We start from the raw sequence: 16,969 nt of genomic DNA, 5'->3' as shown, positions 1-16,969 counted from the left end.
ACCACAGTGTAGAAATACTTTGTTACAAGTAAAACGTCCTGTATTCAAATTCTTACTTAAGTAAAAGTACAAAACATTTACATTTTGGATCTCAATAATCTGAATACAAAGTTGCTAAAGCTGTCAAATAAAAGTAGTCGCCTAAAACTTACAATATTGTAGTGAAGAATAAGTATTAAGTACCATAAAATGGAAATACTCAAGTAAAGTACAAGGACATTTAATGATGTGTTTTTACACTGAATTATTAAATCAGTGGATAATCTGAGTTTATTTACTATTGGTACTTAGAATAGATAAATGGAACGTGTCAACAACCTCCAAGAATAAATTAACTTTCCACTGCTGCATTTATTACCTAATATAAACAGTTATATCTATCGGCATCTAACTATAAACACCAGTGATTAAACCTATTTACTTAACAATACTGCACAAACAGTATTTTATCTGTCTTGTAATAATGTGCCTCATTTGTCTACATTTGCTGCTTTAGATAAACAAATGAAATATCTCAAACTTATCTACTTCCTCGGCCAAACATTGGACTATCTCTTATCCTCAATACACATCTAGGATAAAAAGTATTAATCTGTGAGAACATTTCCTAAAGTGTAGCATGGATATAGTGAGACTATTAATTCACTGTTCGCTGCAGGTTAGGTTAGAAAAGCTGATGGTATTCAGTATAATATTGATTTGGCTGTTCAGCATAGAAACATTGAGTTCAAGTTGTGTAAATGCAGAAGAAAATATTCAGTTTCTGGACATATCCTTCTTCCTTGTTGTTTATATTTGATTAATATTTGTTTTATGCTTTGTTGTTATAAATATATAAGCACAAACCTACATACAAATTAACAGGGAAGTGGGCAGGTGTGGAATATAATACTGTTACTCAATGTATTGTTGGAATACTAAAGTACAAATTTGAGGTACTTGTAGCGTACTTTACTTACTTACTATTTCCATTGTATACAACTTTGTACTTTTACTTCACCACATCTCAAATGCAAATAATGTACTTTTTACTTTATTTTGTCTGACAGCTTTACTTACTTTTCAGATTAGTTTTTTCAACCCCTTCCTGTCCAGATTTTGAACGATTGTGATAAACTGAAGGATGAAGTGTTCCTTTATATGTTGAGAAAAAGCATGGAAGCTGAAAACAGGGCTGTTTTTCTGAGCTCGTGAACATTTTTGCCGTTTAGAGATACGTGGTTCTCACAGGACAGCAACGCTACAAACATATGATGATCTCATAGAATATGAAGTATTGCTGTATATTAAACTAGCCAACAGTTAACAAAGTAGGCATAGCTAAAATCAGCACAACCTTAAACAGCTACAGCAGCAAAATGCAACATAGGCTGCATCAATAATATTGACCCAAAAGCATCATATATAAAGCACTGACAGGGACCATTTTACTGCATATTGAGTACTTTTACCGTTGGTACATTTAGCTGATAATACTTACAGACGTATACGTTTAGTGATGGAAGGTTTTCAATGCAGGCCCTTCGCTTGTAAGACTCGTGGAGTATTTTCAGTTAGGCCTTTTTCGTCCACTAGGTTTAAACATCAGGTAGACAGCAAGATTTTAAAAGAAATATACAAAAAGGGGGGAACTCTGCCCCCTTGTGATGTCTAATCACACAATACTAAAGCAATGAGTCAATCAATAAATGAATAGATCGATAATAAGTAGCCCACATAAACTGACAGAATCGAGAGAATAAACTCTCGTGGAATCTAAAGTGGCGATCTGGTCCTGGATGGTTTTTAATTTCTTTGAGTGAGAACAACGTAGTTGGGCCTAAAGTTTAGCAGTCTGGAGAATTTTTTTGTCGATACACGAGCTTCAGGTTTTCATAATTGTGTGCATAGTTCCATTTTTGTGTGTGTATACAGTGGAAGAAACGGCAATGTAGCATTTTCCCACAGACACCCTGTTTGTAATACTGCAAATACTTTGCAATACTTTTATCAGCGGGCCATAGATGGTGTTACCTCCTACGGCAATAGATTGCCACTTTAACATGAGTTGGACTACAACAAACTTTAACGCTAGTGATTAAAAAAAAAGGTTTAACATTTTTGCTTCAATCACCGTCAAACATTTGGATTCATCAATAAAATGCAGTGGAATGTTATTATCTCATATAATGTCGCATTCTTCACTTTGAGGAACTTTAACCAACTAGCATAAATGCTACCTGCCGTTAAACGTGTCAGTGATGACAACAAATAATTCAGATTTATATGATAAGAATACATTTTATAAGAAGAACAACACAGTAAACCATGTCAATTGTGTAGAAACATTTTTTTTTTTTTTTTACAAATTGATACAAATGAACAAGATACAGATACAAAAACATCAACTGCTGAGTGATGACCATGTGGTCCAGCATTAAATTGCACCTCGTGTGGCAGAACGAACACTAATAAATACATACATGCAACAGTAACAAATATCTAAAAACACCTAAGTGCTGCTTGTGGAAACAGTAACTTGTCAACAGAAAAAAAATGAAAGAACAAAGAGAGAGAAAAGTGGAGAGAGACTCAACTAAAAAATACTTTTTTTGTGTGACAAGCTCCTGAGACCTTTGTGGAGGGAGCGGATCAGTTCAAGGGAAAAATGTCCTCCAAGTCTGCACTCACAGGGGAAGTATAGGTTATTCTACATGTGGTGTAAAGAGGTCTCTTAATAGGAGCGCTGCGTGCTGAGAGCGCTCACACGGCCTTGCGGTGGTACTCTGGGGGCGCAACCTCGTAATCGGTGGCATTCAAGAGGGTGGATGAATTCTTCACCAGGTACCTGGAGAAAATGTCACAATGGATCGTCATTGTAGAGTGCGACAGAAAAAGGTAATCGCAAAACAACATTTGTTCCTCAACAGTTGTCGTGTCCAAGACAAAGTATCTAAGTACGTTTTAGATACGATGGTATCTAATGGGGAGTGGACAACTAGAAAACAGACAGAAAAAATATAATTTTGTGTTTCTTTTACTTTTGTATGGAATGAAAAAACCTGTAGAAATAGAAATGACTGTACTGTGGCTATGGGATGAGTGAAATTATCATATTTCTAGGATGAACCCTGAGTGTTTGCCTCAATAAATGTAGCATTCTATTGGAAATCTGTTGGATTCAGAAAACGTCACACAGCTCAGGAGATCCCTTTTCCCACTATATTTAGACAGCGGTGTGTCCAGAGTCATTTTAACAAGATAATCTTCCTCAATGTTTTATAAATATGAATATATAATATATATATATATATATATATATATATATATATATATATATAAATATGAATGCAGCTATGTCTGTGACTTTTGGCCTGAAAAGCAGACTGAATTAACACGGATCTCTGCAAATGTTTGTCTGGTGTGGTGCCTCTGGTTTAACAGTATGAATGATACTGGTTGATAAATTATGTCAAATCTAAATCAAAACAAACATGACACATCATCTGTGAAACCATTTTAAACAAAAGGAACCCAAACTTTAGAGCTGTACGTCATAAAATGCATCCAGGGCAAAACATCGATTTCATGCTTTGAGCATTTTCAACAACCTGGCTGCACGAATGAGAACGTGGATGTAACATGACACGGAGTCTCTGTGGAGGCAGTTAAACCTTACTTGAGGAAATCTTGGAGGTAATTGAGCAGCAATGCCAGACTCTTCTCGTCCAGTGGAGTGTAGGCCAGCATGGCTCCAATACGAACTGTTAGGGGACACAGACGGAGAGATAAGGAGACGTGTGTGAGGAGCAACGCAGAAAGAGACATGAGAGGAGCAATGCAGAAAGAAACATAAGGAGACATGTGTGAGGAGCAACGCAGAAAGAAACATGTGTGAGGAGCAATGCAGAAAGAAACATAAGGAGACATGTGTGAGGAGCAACGCAGAAAGAAACATGTGTGAGGAGCAATGCAGAAAGAAACATAAGGAGACATGTGTGAGGAGCAACGCAGAAAGAGACATGAGAGGAGCAATGCAGAAAGAAACATGTGTGAGGAGCAATGCAGAAAGAAACATAAGGAGACGTGTGAGGAGCAACGCAGAAAGAAACATAAGGAGACGTGTGTGAGGAGCAATGCAGAAAGAAACATAAGGAGACATGTGTGAGGAGCAACGCAGAAAGAAACATGTGTGAGGAGCAATGCAGAAAGAAACATGTGTGAGGAGCAACGCAGAAAGAAACATAAGGAGACGTGTGAGGAGCAACGCAGAAAGAGACATGAGAGGAGCAATGCAGAAAGAAACATGTGTGAGGAGCAATGCAGAAAGAAACATAAGGAGACATGTGTGAGGAGCAACGCAGAAAGAAACATGTGTGAGGAGCAATGCAGAAAGAAACATAAGGAGACATGTGTGAGGAGCAATGCAGAAAGAAACATAAGGAGACGTGTATGAGGAGCAACGCAGAAAGAGACATGAGAGGAGCAACGCAGAAAGAGACATGTGTGAGGAGCAACGCAGAAAGAAACTGCAGACTGAAAGAGTCTCAGCAATGTTTTTTTTTTAAAATACTGTGTGAATGTAAAATGGCTTCATAAAAATTGCATTAAACTAGAAAGCAATCTGCACCAAGTGTGTCTTCAATGAGCACTGTTGTAATGTTGGATTGAATGAATACAACCCATAATTGGCTGACCCGCCGTTCAGACTGCAAGTGTATCAGATGTGTTTGTCACTCAATCTCAACAGATACGCTCTCATTTTACTCTGTGCAGACGTTTCCACCGGCTCTGTGCGTCTCACGGGTGTAACCGCGACTTGAAGCGTTTATATTTAAGCTCCAAGTCTTTTTATTGACGTGCGTAAACGTGAGGTTGATGCCCAATGAAAAAAAGACACAGAATTAACAGTGTCTTTAGGTGCGGAACAGCTGCAACGCAGTCAGCTGTGTGTGTAGTTCCGTTTGCTCTTAGCCAAACACACAATCAAAGGGAGCAAAAATATTTTGTCCAAACACATACAGTCTATGGTCTTACCCCCCACTGTGTCTCTCTGGCTGCAGAGTAGCAGCCATTGGTGGAGATGCAATGTGAGTGAGGAGTCAGCAGGCGGTCCATGGCAGTACAAAACCATCAATCAAAAAGGTGTTTTGAGGAAAAAGTGAGTCACTGAAACCACGAGAGGTCCTTGAGCATTCAGCCGTAACAATATGCATTTTGCTGCAGCAGAATGAGAGATTTACAGTGGACGGACACACAGGTGCACACCTTTTTTTAAACACCGTGTGTGTGTGCGTGTGTGTACTCTCTATGACCAACACAACAATGGTATGATTGTCCTGGACAAAAGAAATGTAGATAGCAAGGTGATCATTTGTCTGTGAAGTGTTCAAGCTTCTGTGGAGAACATTTCACAGACAAGAAGTAGACAATTCAAAGAATCCAATTCACTGGTTTGACAGCACTTATAATACAGGTAGGTGCTTGAGATTCTGCACGATGTTAGAAACGATCCATCACTCACTCATTTCAAAGCGATGGTTCAGTGTTCACCTGTGTGTGTGAGCTGCGTGTGGAAATGTAAATGTGTGTGTGCGTGTGTCACAGTGTGTCCAAGGTCCGTACCAAATAGACGCAGCAAGTGTGGAGCTCCGTACATCTGCGACATCGGCATGTCTGGGTGTTCAGCCAGGATCTCAGCATACTGCGGCCTCTCAAACTTGTAAAGCAGCTGAGTGCCCAGCATGACGTTAAAGTACTCCCGAATCCCCGACACAACTTCGTTTACTGCGTACTCCCTGAGGGGGGGGGGGGTCAGAAAAGCTTTTCTTGAGACGGCAAATCAATCAATGCTCATTTATGTCAACGCTGGGGTTTAGTTGTGCTGTGATGCTGGTTAAACAGATAAGAGTCTTGTGTGTTCATCTGCTGGAAACATAAACTATGATGACGGACAATCAGACCCAAGAGAAAATCAATAAGTTATCAGGAATGATGTGCAAAATAATAAGAATGTGAATTTCATTTCTTTAAGTCTATGAAAATGAGTCAAGACAGAAGAGGAATATTGTTTCCCTCGTTTGTTAGATGAAACTGGAAGTGCTTTTGTGTTTAAAGCAAGTATCCAACCATAGCAAGTACATTTTCACAACTTACTGAAATGAATCAAATCAAATTGTAGTCGTTGTTTAGGAAAATGGCCAGCAGCATGTATGATTTGCTGTAAATGTGCTAAAATTATTTAAATATTTCCAAATTCAGCAGGGCGTCCAATCGTGTTCATAATGTGGTACCATGTGGTACCATGCTGGGTACATGAGGCATATCATCTCAGTTTCCTCTGCCTCCTTTTAAGTCCTTATGGAATTCTGTTTAGCTGTAAAATGAAACGTTTGGGACAAAGTCGCCATGTTGATAACAGTCGAGCCACAATTGTACTCATTTTACAGCTAAACAGTACACTAAATATATACATTAAAAGTTACTGCGTCAGTAAAAACAGGGGAAAACAGGGTCCAGGTTAAAAAATACCAAAGTTAAACTTTAAGAACTTTAATGGGGAGGACGACATGAACATCATTTGAAGAAATTCAGGGTGTTTATTCTTACTTGTTGTCCGAGTTTCCTTTTGATTTCTTATAGTTTGCATAGTCCTCCAAAACAGTCTCTATATTCTTCTTAGCAGGCAGATGAAATAACTGGAAGCAACAGAAAACCTTGATTCAGACATTGACAAAATATCAGTGTTCCTCACTTTCAAGCATGTTTTGACTCCACTTATCATTCTCAGTTTAATTGTGACACTTCCCGTCAGTGCTACATTGTACAGATCGGATGTGCAGCTTGCCATTCTACCACCTATTGAAGAGCTTTCATGGCAAAGGATGGTCAGTAATGTCATTGTACGTGTCTGTCATCTAAACAACAGATCTGATTCTACACACCAGATGAGATAAGGAATCAATCTGCTCTCTGAGAGGACTGAAGCATTCCTTGACAAAAGAGTTGAGGATTGATTGGTTTTGACACAGAGGTTCAGTCCAAGATCGTTAAATGGTTGATAAACAGGAATGTCCATCATTTCATTTGTCACAGGTGGATTTGAAAAGCAGGATGTCTGTAAGAATGTGTAACACACATACTACAGCTAAGCTCTCAGCTAATCGTAGCTGAAATTAATCAAACATGAACTTCTTCTGGTTTGTCCCCCCCACCCCCCTCACCTGTTTCTGTCGGGTGATGAGGTCCCAGTCGTCCACCAGCCAGGGTTTCAGCTCTTCAGGAATCTTTACTTTCACCTCCACGCGGTTGGTGAACATCTCCTCCTGGACACACATGGTTGATTATTGATTATTATTAAAAATGTGTGTTTGGGAGCAAGAAAGCGTCATAAAAAAAAATGCATTTCTTATTTCAAATGCCGGTATTCTTTTTTTCATATTCATGTTAATATATTTTCTTTATTATATTTACTTCAACATAACTGAAATATATCAAGATCTTGGGACTGTTAAATGATACAGGTGCAAGACTGTAAAGATCTTTTTTGAAACTATGGGTAGTATGCAGGTCATGATTACATGTCTCTGCATGGGGCCAACATTTAAAGCTATTTCTTGCTCTCTTTGGGAAACTGAACAATTTATCACACCAGAAAGAAATCAGCGGTCAAAGACTCCAGACAATGACCTGCTGTGGCCCACAGGGTGCATCGTTCAAACTCACACACAAACAACTTCTCAAGCAACTTTGTGAGCCAGACGAAATGAGAAAGAACAGGAACGGTTTTTATTTAGAGCTCTTCGTTTGAAATATCTCATTTAAAAGGCATTTGAACCCTAACATCTCAATATTTCATCACTCTGCTCACAGTTTTATAAAAGAATCTTTTGATTAAAATGCTCAGTTGTGGTTTCAATCATTGTCTGTTCAGAAGCCTAGTGATCAAAATGACTCCTTAAAACAAAGTCATTACATTTTCCCAGCTTTGTACATAAACAAAACGCCATGCTGTTGTTTAAGCTCTACATCATCAGGTATGTCTGTCTTCATGTGTGTCCACAGGGTTAATAGCTGAGGATACATACACTCTCCACAGTGGGATCAACCCGAGCCCTCTTCTTCCGTGGTCCCAGCGGCGTTTCTCCGCTGCTGGTGCCTTCACCCGGCCCCGGGGCTAAAACCAAACATCAAGTTACAGCTCACATATTATGAGGAAAATAAAGGTGTTCATAAAACACGTCTGGCAGGTTGTTGCAAACCCATAACAAGTTTCCAAAATAGGAGAGTGCTTTCAGGCACGACGGATGAGCAGGTAAACATCAAGTCTGTGTGTCGTCTGTAGAACGTGTAAATAGAGCAGCGAAGTAGGAAAAGTGGTGTGAAAATGTGCTTTATGTAACATAATTATAAATGTATTACCTGATGTCACCATATACACAAAAGGAATTTGTTTCATGTATTTCTGATACGGATAAAACCACTATCAAAGGGAGGCTCTTAAGGTGTGTCCATAAAAACTGATGGGACATCTTTACCATTTATTTTCTCTATTGTAATCGGCTAAGAACATTTCATTGTAATACTTTAACGCTACCATTTTAATGAGTAAAAACTACTTTTGTTTGTCATTTTTAGATTAATATAAAGAAAGAACACGTGATGCAGAAACTTTACACTCACTCTTCTGCTTTGCCTTTTTCACTTTCCTAGGATGCAGAAAACAGTGAGTCAGTAAATAAGGACGATATGATGTGACACATGCAGAGTGACTACATTCAGTACATACATGCATACTTTACTTCAGTCAATATATATGTCGTTAGGCCAACATTATGTCTGCTTACATGATGCGTTTACAATATGTGGAATTATTGGAGATGGGAAAACAATGTGGATACTTACAGATCAACATTTTTCTGCTGCACAGCAGCAATCTTCTTGCTTGGTGCTAATCCCCTCATCTTTCCCTCAACATAATGGTCCCTGGGGAAGAAGAAGAAGTAGTGAGGATGAGATAAATCCACGTAAAATGGTTATTACTAACATTTGTCCATATGTAGAAATCACTGTTTCATCTTGTAAAGGAAATGATGCTGCTATTTTGTTAATGTTGTTAATGCTATTTGGGGGGAAATGACAAAAGATTTAACATCAGGGAGTGTGTCTCACAAGAAAATAACTTCTTCATCGTCTCTTCAAACTCACTGATTGGCCTTTTGAAGCTCTTTTTGTTTCGCAAGGTTGCTGTCCACATATTTGAGAACTCTGCTTTCAGGAACCCATTCATCCCAGCTGCAAGAAAAGAAACATCAAACCGTGAAACTCCATCACAGAGAACATAAAGAGGAGTCCACACTGATCATATTCACAGCAGATGATCTGAGATAAACAAGCAAAACAAACTGTATGAGATGCTCACTTTTTGTTCCATCCGCTGTAATGAATGAAGTATTTAATCAGTTTATCCTTTATGTTGATCTTTACACACTGTTGAAAAACAAGAAATCACACACACACACACACACACACACACACACACACACACACACACACACACACACACACACACACACACACACACACACACACACACACACACACAGGTCTGCGTCAATCGTTGGCTCACATTTGTGTTTTTGCAGTTTAATAATCATCTAATAAAACACGTGTAACGTTAGTATTCAAACAAACCTTTGCCTCATAGAGCAATGGCCCATGAAAGCACAGGACTCTTTCACCTGCGACGAGAGGAAGACAAAATGAGAAGAAAAACAACAAGAATACCACAATATATTGAAGTATAAGTACTCGTTAGGCTACCATGAGACTCCTCAGATGTATTTTAAACCGATATAAACTGGCCTGACTGTATTTCAGAGACTCTTTTGTGTGTCAGTGACTGGAAAAAGGTTTAGCTCATAGCATAAATAACAAGCTAGCTAGCCGTTAGCTTAACGTCAACGGCTGTTTTACACCTTAAGCTTCACTTTAGGGTGCTAAGCTTTGATAAGTGTCAATGTAGAGTGTGTTTTAAATGAATTCTCCACATCTACGGACGATATTAAAGGCTCTGTGGGCTATGTCTACTCCCTGGAGACCACTATTGTCGAGCAGGACCAGCAACATCAACAACAACAAACCCGCCCCCCTCCAGGCATCATCATCATCATCATCATCTCTCTGTAACGTTTACCGACCTTCTTGAAATTTAGGTTTAGGGTCCTGTTTTGGCGCCATTCACAGACTCAACTGATCGGATCTCTGAACGATCAAATCCATATAGCATTGCCAGAGTCCATTTCCTCCCGGCACAAACACCTCCGACATTGGTGCCCAAAAAAAGCGAAGGAGAAGCTGAGAATAAGCCCGCCTGCCGCTGGGGTCACGTGACCAACATGGAGACCTGTGGTGCGTTCAGGGGACTCGTGCTGAAAGTCGGAAAAAGTAAACAAATCAGACGACAGATCTTACAGACTTAGCTAATGGTATTTACATGCTAAAATATTTTATCCCTGGTGCAATTAGAATTTTAAACATATACTTGTTAGTTTATTTAAATGTATTCAATTGTATTTTCATTTGCGGATCACCCCCATGGTTCACACAGTATTCCGATCCTTCCAGTAAAAGTACTAGTACAACACTGTAAAAATACTCTGTTCCAAGTAAATCAACAAGGCCCGGGACCCCAACTGACAAGGACTCTTATCACCCCCACCCCCCATACACACTACACATTACATTGATGTCTTAACATCTCTATAGATGTACATTAAGAGGTTAATGCACACCTTTTGGGAATATTATCTCTGTACATTGCATATTCTTTCTATTTTTAATACCGGGTAACCTTTGTACCTTTGGTTTTGACATGACATTGTACGTGAGTGTAAGATCACCTTCTTCCAAAGGTTTCCACATTACATGATTACCTTTTAGTCTGAGAAAACTTAGCTAGGTTGTTGAGAAACAGACTGAAATAACGATGACATTTTTGTGGAGTCACCACACCAGTGTTTCTCAGCCTTTTCTGGCCTGTGGCCGTGGGTTTTTTTTTGCAAAAAAAAAAAATTCTCATGAACTCATGAACTGAGTTTTGTCATTGTCATGTGAATTGGATATTTGAAGTACTTCTGAGTTGTATTTTTAATTGCACTGACAAACCACCAAATGGCTCAAAGAATGTTAAGTAGACAGCATATGTAGCCTTAAACTGATGTCTGTGAGTCTCTGCAGTATTAAATCCACTTTAAGATCCAAGCACGGATATATTTGTCACTTTTCCCATGTTTTTCCATTGTAAGACAAATCAAAGACAAGCTCACTGCATTAGCTAGGTCGGAGATTTAGGTTCAATCTCATGAGATGGACTGTTGCTGTATGTGCAAGATAAATGAAAAACCCACTGAGTCCCTACCAGCTCTAACAAACATAATTAATTGCCCCGTCCAAGACTAATAAACATCTTTTCAACAGTTCAAATATTGTGTATTTATTTCTGGGGAGGGAAAGTCAAGTTTATATCCTACACTTTATCAAATTATCCTGAAAGATGAATCAAGAGGAACTTTGTGAGAAAAGGCAAATAATCATTATACAATGTCAAAAAGACTCAAGGGAGGCAGACAAAATATCTCCAAAGCATTTTAGGAGTTGGCACAACTGTCAAATAAAGTTTATGAATAAACCCATGACTTACCCCTATTTTGCTCCATACGACCATAAATGAAATATCCAGATTTTTGCATTGCACAAAGTGCCCAGATATTTCATTCAAATGTAAAGATTGAAGAATATTCCTAATAATATCATTCATTTCACAACTCGACTAAATAAACTGTACATAAAGTTTAAAACTAGCTCCATCTTGACCAGATACATGCATCAGTATTGACAATCTTACAGCTATTTTTCTGTAGAGTGTGTTTTGTACATTTTGCTGAAAACCCTTCTATTCATGTAGAGATTTAAACGCAGGACTATTGTCTGTAGGGCAGTATTTTTAGATTGCTATTCAATATCAATCATGAATTTCAAGGGATTTGAAATTGTTGTATATTATCTGCCAATCAGCTAATAGCACTTGAAAAAAGCAAAGCAGTGGGAATGATGTTTATTAAAGAAACAGTTTTAGATTCATGGCCAGGAAATTGTTTCTTAATGTGAGCAATTTCAAGAAAGCAAGTGCTTTCTCCAAAATGTCACCATTTGTGATTCATCCACTAAGTGCCCTCGAGCTGACCTTTACGAGACCCACAATGTATCATGATTGAAGCGTCAGCAAAGACTAGTTACTCATTTAAGTAAACATACCAATAAGGAGACGGAAAATTAATCAAAGTTGAATAAATAAATACAAATAAATTAAAAATACATTTTCTTTTCCGAATTTCTGCTTTGTTTTTCAGAATTACGAGATAAATTTACTTCTTTTGAGTCTCACAATGCTACTTAGAGTTGCTAAGTTCAGAGCATTTCTATGAATGAGGTAGGTCCCAACATGATATTACTCAAAGAGGTCTAGTAGTAACAGTATCTCAGGTAAACAACTGGTCCCTCAGAACTGTACTCAAGTGCAGTACTTTAGTAAATGTTTATACTTTCCATCACAGCCTTCTTCTTTGAGACCAGTGAAGGTAAAAGGAAACATGTTCTTTTCATAACAATATATTCACAGATACAGTCTATGTGCCGTGTGTGTGTGTGTGTGTGTGTGAGAGAGAGAGAGAGATGAGGCCACCCGCGATATAATTGCAAACTTGACCAATAGCTATAATAACTATCAGTTCCTAAATACAAGAAAACTGAATAATTGTTCCTCTAAAACAGGGGTCGGCAACCTTTACTATCCAAAGAGCCATTTTGCCCTATTTTCCACCAAATACAATTTGTCTGGAGCCGCAAAAGCTATTTGATGTCAAAGTCCTCGTCACATATCAAGCATTCAGGTAAGCCAGCATCGTTGGCAGTGAAAGCAAATGAATACGTCCACGCAGAATTAAACTCTCTATTTTCCTCCGTGACTTTTCTTCTTTTGGTTATCCATCGATTGGTTAACGAGGGTGGAGGTCTGCAAATCATGATCAGCGACGTACAAGAAAAGGCGCAATATAATGTAAGATTCAAGTGGTGGATCGCGTAGTGTGGCCTTTTTTGGATATATTATTATTTTGCTCGACAGGGTTCAAATCCAGGTTGATGCGATCTTTCCATAAATATATTTTCTTCAATGTATTTCTTCATACGTGGCTGTGATGTAGTGCTACACTTATACAATCGTAATCCCCGCAATATATATGAGATGTGGCTTTTAGATCTCCAGCAATATGTTTGTGAATGTGTGACGAATCTGGCAACAGAGGCAGAAAACAGCTGCTGCTGTTCCTCGAACACAACACAGGCACGGAAGAGAAACCAGTAGGTTTGAAAACCAGTAGGACCGGCACCCACTGCATGCCCAGTGTACGTGAATAGTCACGTGATATTTGTTTTCAGGCGTTTAAGTCTGGACGGAGATCATCTCGAAAACAATGCTTCTACACCTGTGTGGACGGAGGACTCAGGGAGCCGCAACAGAAGGGCCAAAGAGCCGCATGCGGCTCCGGAGCCGCAGGTTGCGACCCCTGCTCTAAAAGCTTCTTATAATAAACTATTTATAAAATTGGTCGCCTTTCAATAAATTCAGCGCAACATGTTTCATGCAGTTCAATTCAAATTCACAGCTACAGCCAATGCCCATGCTGTGAGACGCCCCTAGAGCTTTCTGTTATGAAAATCACTGGACACTCAGCAGTGTGTGCATGTACGCTGCATCTCGCAGAGACATTCAGTTTGGCCTTTGTGCACTCGGCTCAGAGATATTTCATGCAGTCAATTCCCCTCTGATGTGGGATAGTGGAGAGCTCCCGGTGTTGAGCAGAAAGGCAATCATAAAGTCTATTCTTTCTGCATGCTTTGTATGTTGATGATGGTTTAGCGGACGTCATATTCAGGGGAAAAAGTGAGACTGACTGAACTTTGTATCCAGAAAAAAAATCCCACAGACCCCCAGGGCCCACAGACTGCTGATGCATGGGGTCCAGGATCTCTTGCAACGCCATTTCAGTTATTGAGACTCATCATTTCTTATCATCTGCACATCAAAGGCCTCCACCTGTTGAATCGTGCACAATCAGATATTATTATAGAGAAAAACTAAGCCATGTGAGTCGACTTGAGTACATTTTTATTATCACACGTCGTGGATACAGTTTTCTTTTGGTTTATTTACAACAATCATATTTTACACATTTTGTTGTTTGGCATGTTATATTCAATAACTTAAAAAATGACCTGTAACTAATCTGATCTCAATCCCAACTCGTCAAAAACCGTCTGGTCAGTGTCCCTCGGTGTCTGATAACGACGCACCGCGGTGCTTTCAACTAACTCCAATGCAAACCCACCTTCCTCATTATTAGACAGAACGTAGACAAAGCAGACACAGGACCAACACTGGTTGGTCCTGTGTTCATGTCACGGGCAAAACTAAAAGGAAACAAGAGTCATTATTGACGCTCATCACTTGAGTCTCGAGAGTCGTTATCGTCAACAACGCTCTTTTCCGAACCCTAAAGGGTCTAAAAAGTGAAGGCAATGCTGAAGTGCCTTACACCTGCATTCTTTTCAGCAGGGGGCAAAACATTGTAAACATGAGTTTATGGTCTTTATCGCTAGTTTCAAGTCTTTTTCAATACAGCATGATGTTCTTTTAGGGTCCCATTTAGATTAAAATAAACTATAAAGCAGGGTATACTTTAGGGCGTGGTCATCTTGTGATTGACAGGTTGCTACCACTTGTTGTGCGGTCTGGGAGTTGTCCTAGTTTTCGTCTTACAACTTTAACCCTTTCAAAGTGTGTTTCCAGTTCATGAAAGTAAATTGTTCCATTGTTGGTTGCCTAAAAATATCTTACTCACCATTCGGTTGTACTCAACCCTCTCTTTTTATTTTCTGGTTGCAGAAACCAAGAGGGCGACGGACAAAAACCAAGATGGCAATTGCCCAAATGCCAAACTTGAGACCATAAACTCATATTTACATTGTTAATAGTGAGAGGTAGGATCATTTTCTGATAGACTTCTATAAAATCGGACTTGCAACCAGAGGAATCGCCCCCTGCTGGTCAGGAGAAATAATGCAAGTTTAAGTCACTTTTGCATTGGCTTCTCTTTTGCCAGGAGGTTGCTGCCTGTTTATTAAGAAGTGGAAGCTGACACTGTCCATGACACGTGCAAAACCCAGGCTAGAGGGGTACAAGAGCTTTACTCCTCCGTTTTCGGTGTTCGAAAACGCCTGCAGACGCTCAGTGTAAACGTAGCAAAACATATGCGTTTTCAAATGGAAACGGAGTAGTGAGGACATGGCATTACTCAGTAGGCTGTCTGAGGAGTTGAAAGTGAGAATCATGAGTATGTGTGTTGGTAACTTTTCCTCCTTTGCTTCAGAAGAGGTGAAGTCTGCATCCACGATTTTCTTGTAAACACACTTATTGCACACTGGTTACATTATTTTCAAAGACATTCACAGATGGATGTAGAAAGCACTGTTTCACTGTTCAACTACAAAGCAAGCTGTTGTTAATTATAATCAATTCAATTACACACTTACTTCGACTGAAGAGACACACCACTAGTAGTGGATATTTAACAAGCAATGCCACGGTGGACATTCAAGTATAATACTTAAACACTAAATTAGCACTTCTAATGCATAAAGCCCAAAACCAGCTATATACAAAAGCCACATTACGCTTTAAAACAAGAAGGGCGGAATGAAGTTACATTATTCCATAAGCAGAATGAGGTAAATACTCCTCATATATATATATTGTTGCTGGTTCTTATTGTGCTTTCTGACAGCTGATCTCCTCTCTAGCTCCATGACTGTCACCGTGCGCACTCGGTGCGTCTTGGTTACTGTTTGTCAATTCGTTAAATCATTCACAGAGGTCCAACAAACCTCATCCTCTGTGTATCAGACTCCTCAGTTTATTCCTGAACTCATTCCTCATGAGGCAGTAAATAATTGGATTGAGACAGCTGTTGGTGTGAGCCAGACAGACAGTCAGAGGGAACACATACGTGTGGACAATGTAATACGATTTGTCCCAGTTTGCGACGTTCAGTTTGACCAGTACACTCCACAAGGTGATGGCCTGGTTCGGCATCCAGCACAGGAAGAAGGACAACACGACGATGGTGATAGCTTTTGTAACTTTGGATCTCCGTTTGGGGTTGTTGGTTTTCATACTCCGATTGCTGATGAAACGCAGCAGCATGATGTAGCTGATGGACACGATGGACATTGGCAAAACAAAACCTACAAGCATTTTCTGTATGTGATAAAGTGCCAACGAGTACTGGCCACCTGGAAACCTCAGCAAACAGAGCTTTTCTCCGGTTACGTTGCTGACAGTTGAGAAAATCGTCGCCGGCGCAGTCGCCAGAGTCGCCAGTGTCCAAATGATTGCGCAGGTCCATTTGGCGGAACAGGACTTTCGCGCGGTTCTGTTTTTCAGAGCCGTGGCGACTGACCAGTAGCGGGTCACACTCATGGCAGTGAGAAAAAACACGCTGGCGTACATGTTCATCACGGTGACCGAGAGGATGATTTTGCACATGGCGTCTCCAAACGGCCAGCTGAAGTCCAGCACGGTGTCCACGGCCCAGAAGGGCAGAGTGAGCACGAACTGGAGGTCCGTCACCGCCAAGTTGAGCACGAATAAGTTCACCGTGGACTTCTTCCTCTCTTGCTTGACCCTGATGAAGAAGAGGACCAGCACGTTGCCCACCAGACCCGCAGCGCAGACAATAAAATAAACAAGGCAGATGAGGAACCTCAGAATCGGGGTCCCGTCGCCCGTCACGTCGATGTCCTCCAGGTTGCTGAAGTAGTCAACCTCAACTAGTGAACTGTTCAAACAAACGCTCTCATTTTCCTCATTCAT

The 16,969-nt window shown here is 39.8% G+C and overlaps 2 protein-coding genes across 2 annotated transcripts; both read right to left on the bottom strand.

Annotated features, from left to right (window-relative positions):
* Positions 1-2,391: 2,391 nt before the first annotated feature.
* Positions 2,392-10,318, bottom strand: LOC306696003 (mortality factor 4-like protein 1). The gene is made up of 12 exons (XM_079159475.1): positions 10,179-10,318; positions 9,673-9,719; positions 9,401-9,468; positions 9,187-9,273; positions 8,884-8,964; positions 8,662-8,687; positions 8,067-8,155; positions 7,203-7,304; positions 6,589-6,677; positions 5,605-5,777; positions 3,659-3,743; positions 2,392-2,827 (listed from the first exon to the last, which is right to left on the bottom strand). Exons 1-12 carry the CDS (start codon positions 10,216-10,218, stop codon positions 2,743-2,745), a joined length of 972 nt encoding a protein of 323 aa, XP_079015601.1. The 5' UTR covers positions 10,219-10,318; the 3' UTR covers positions 2,392-2,742.
* A 5,664-nt stretch (positions 10,319-15,982) lies between these two features.
* LOC306713086 (relaxin-3 receptor 1-like) lies at positions 15,983-16,969 on the bottom strand (the record flags this gene model as incomplete). The annotated part of the gene is made up of 1 exon (XM_079182660.1): positions 15,983-16,969. The coding sequence occupies one exon, from the start codon at positions 16,967-16,969 to the stop codon at positions 15,983-15,985; it is 987 nt and encodes a 328-aa protein (XP_079038786.1).

The sequence above is a fragment of the Pholis gunnellus genome (assembly GCF_910591455.1).
Source record: "Pholis gunnellus genome assembly, chromosome: 1".
NCBI lineage: Eukaryota > Metazoa > Chordata > Actinopteri > Perciformes > Pholidae > Pholis > Pholis gunnellus.
Note: the sequence above shows the minus strand (reverse complement) of the source record. Positions and strands in the feature narration are given on the sequence as shown.

Coding starts and splice junctions, on each gene's coding strand:
- LOC306696003 (XM_079159475.1), bottom strand. CDS start 10,218: ATGGCGCCAAAACAGGACCCTAAACCTAAATTTCAAGAAG. Junction 7,305..8,066: donor TTGATCCCACTGTGGAGAGT/GTATGTATCCTC, acceptor ATGTGTGTCCAG/GAGGAGATGTTCACCAACCG. Junction 3,744..5,604: donor ACACTTGCTGCGTCTATTTG/GTACGGACCTTG, acceptor GTCCCCTAACAG/TTCGTATTGGAGCCATGCTG.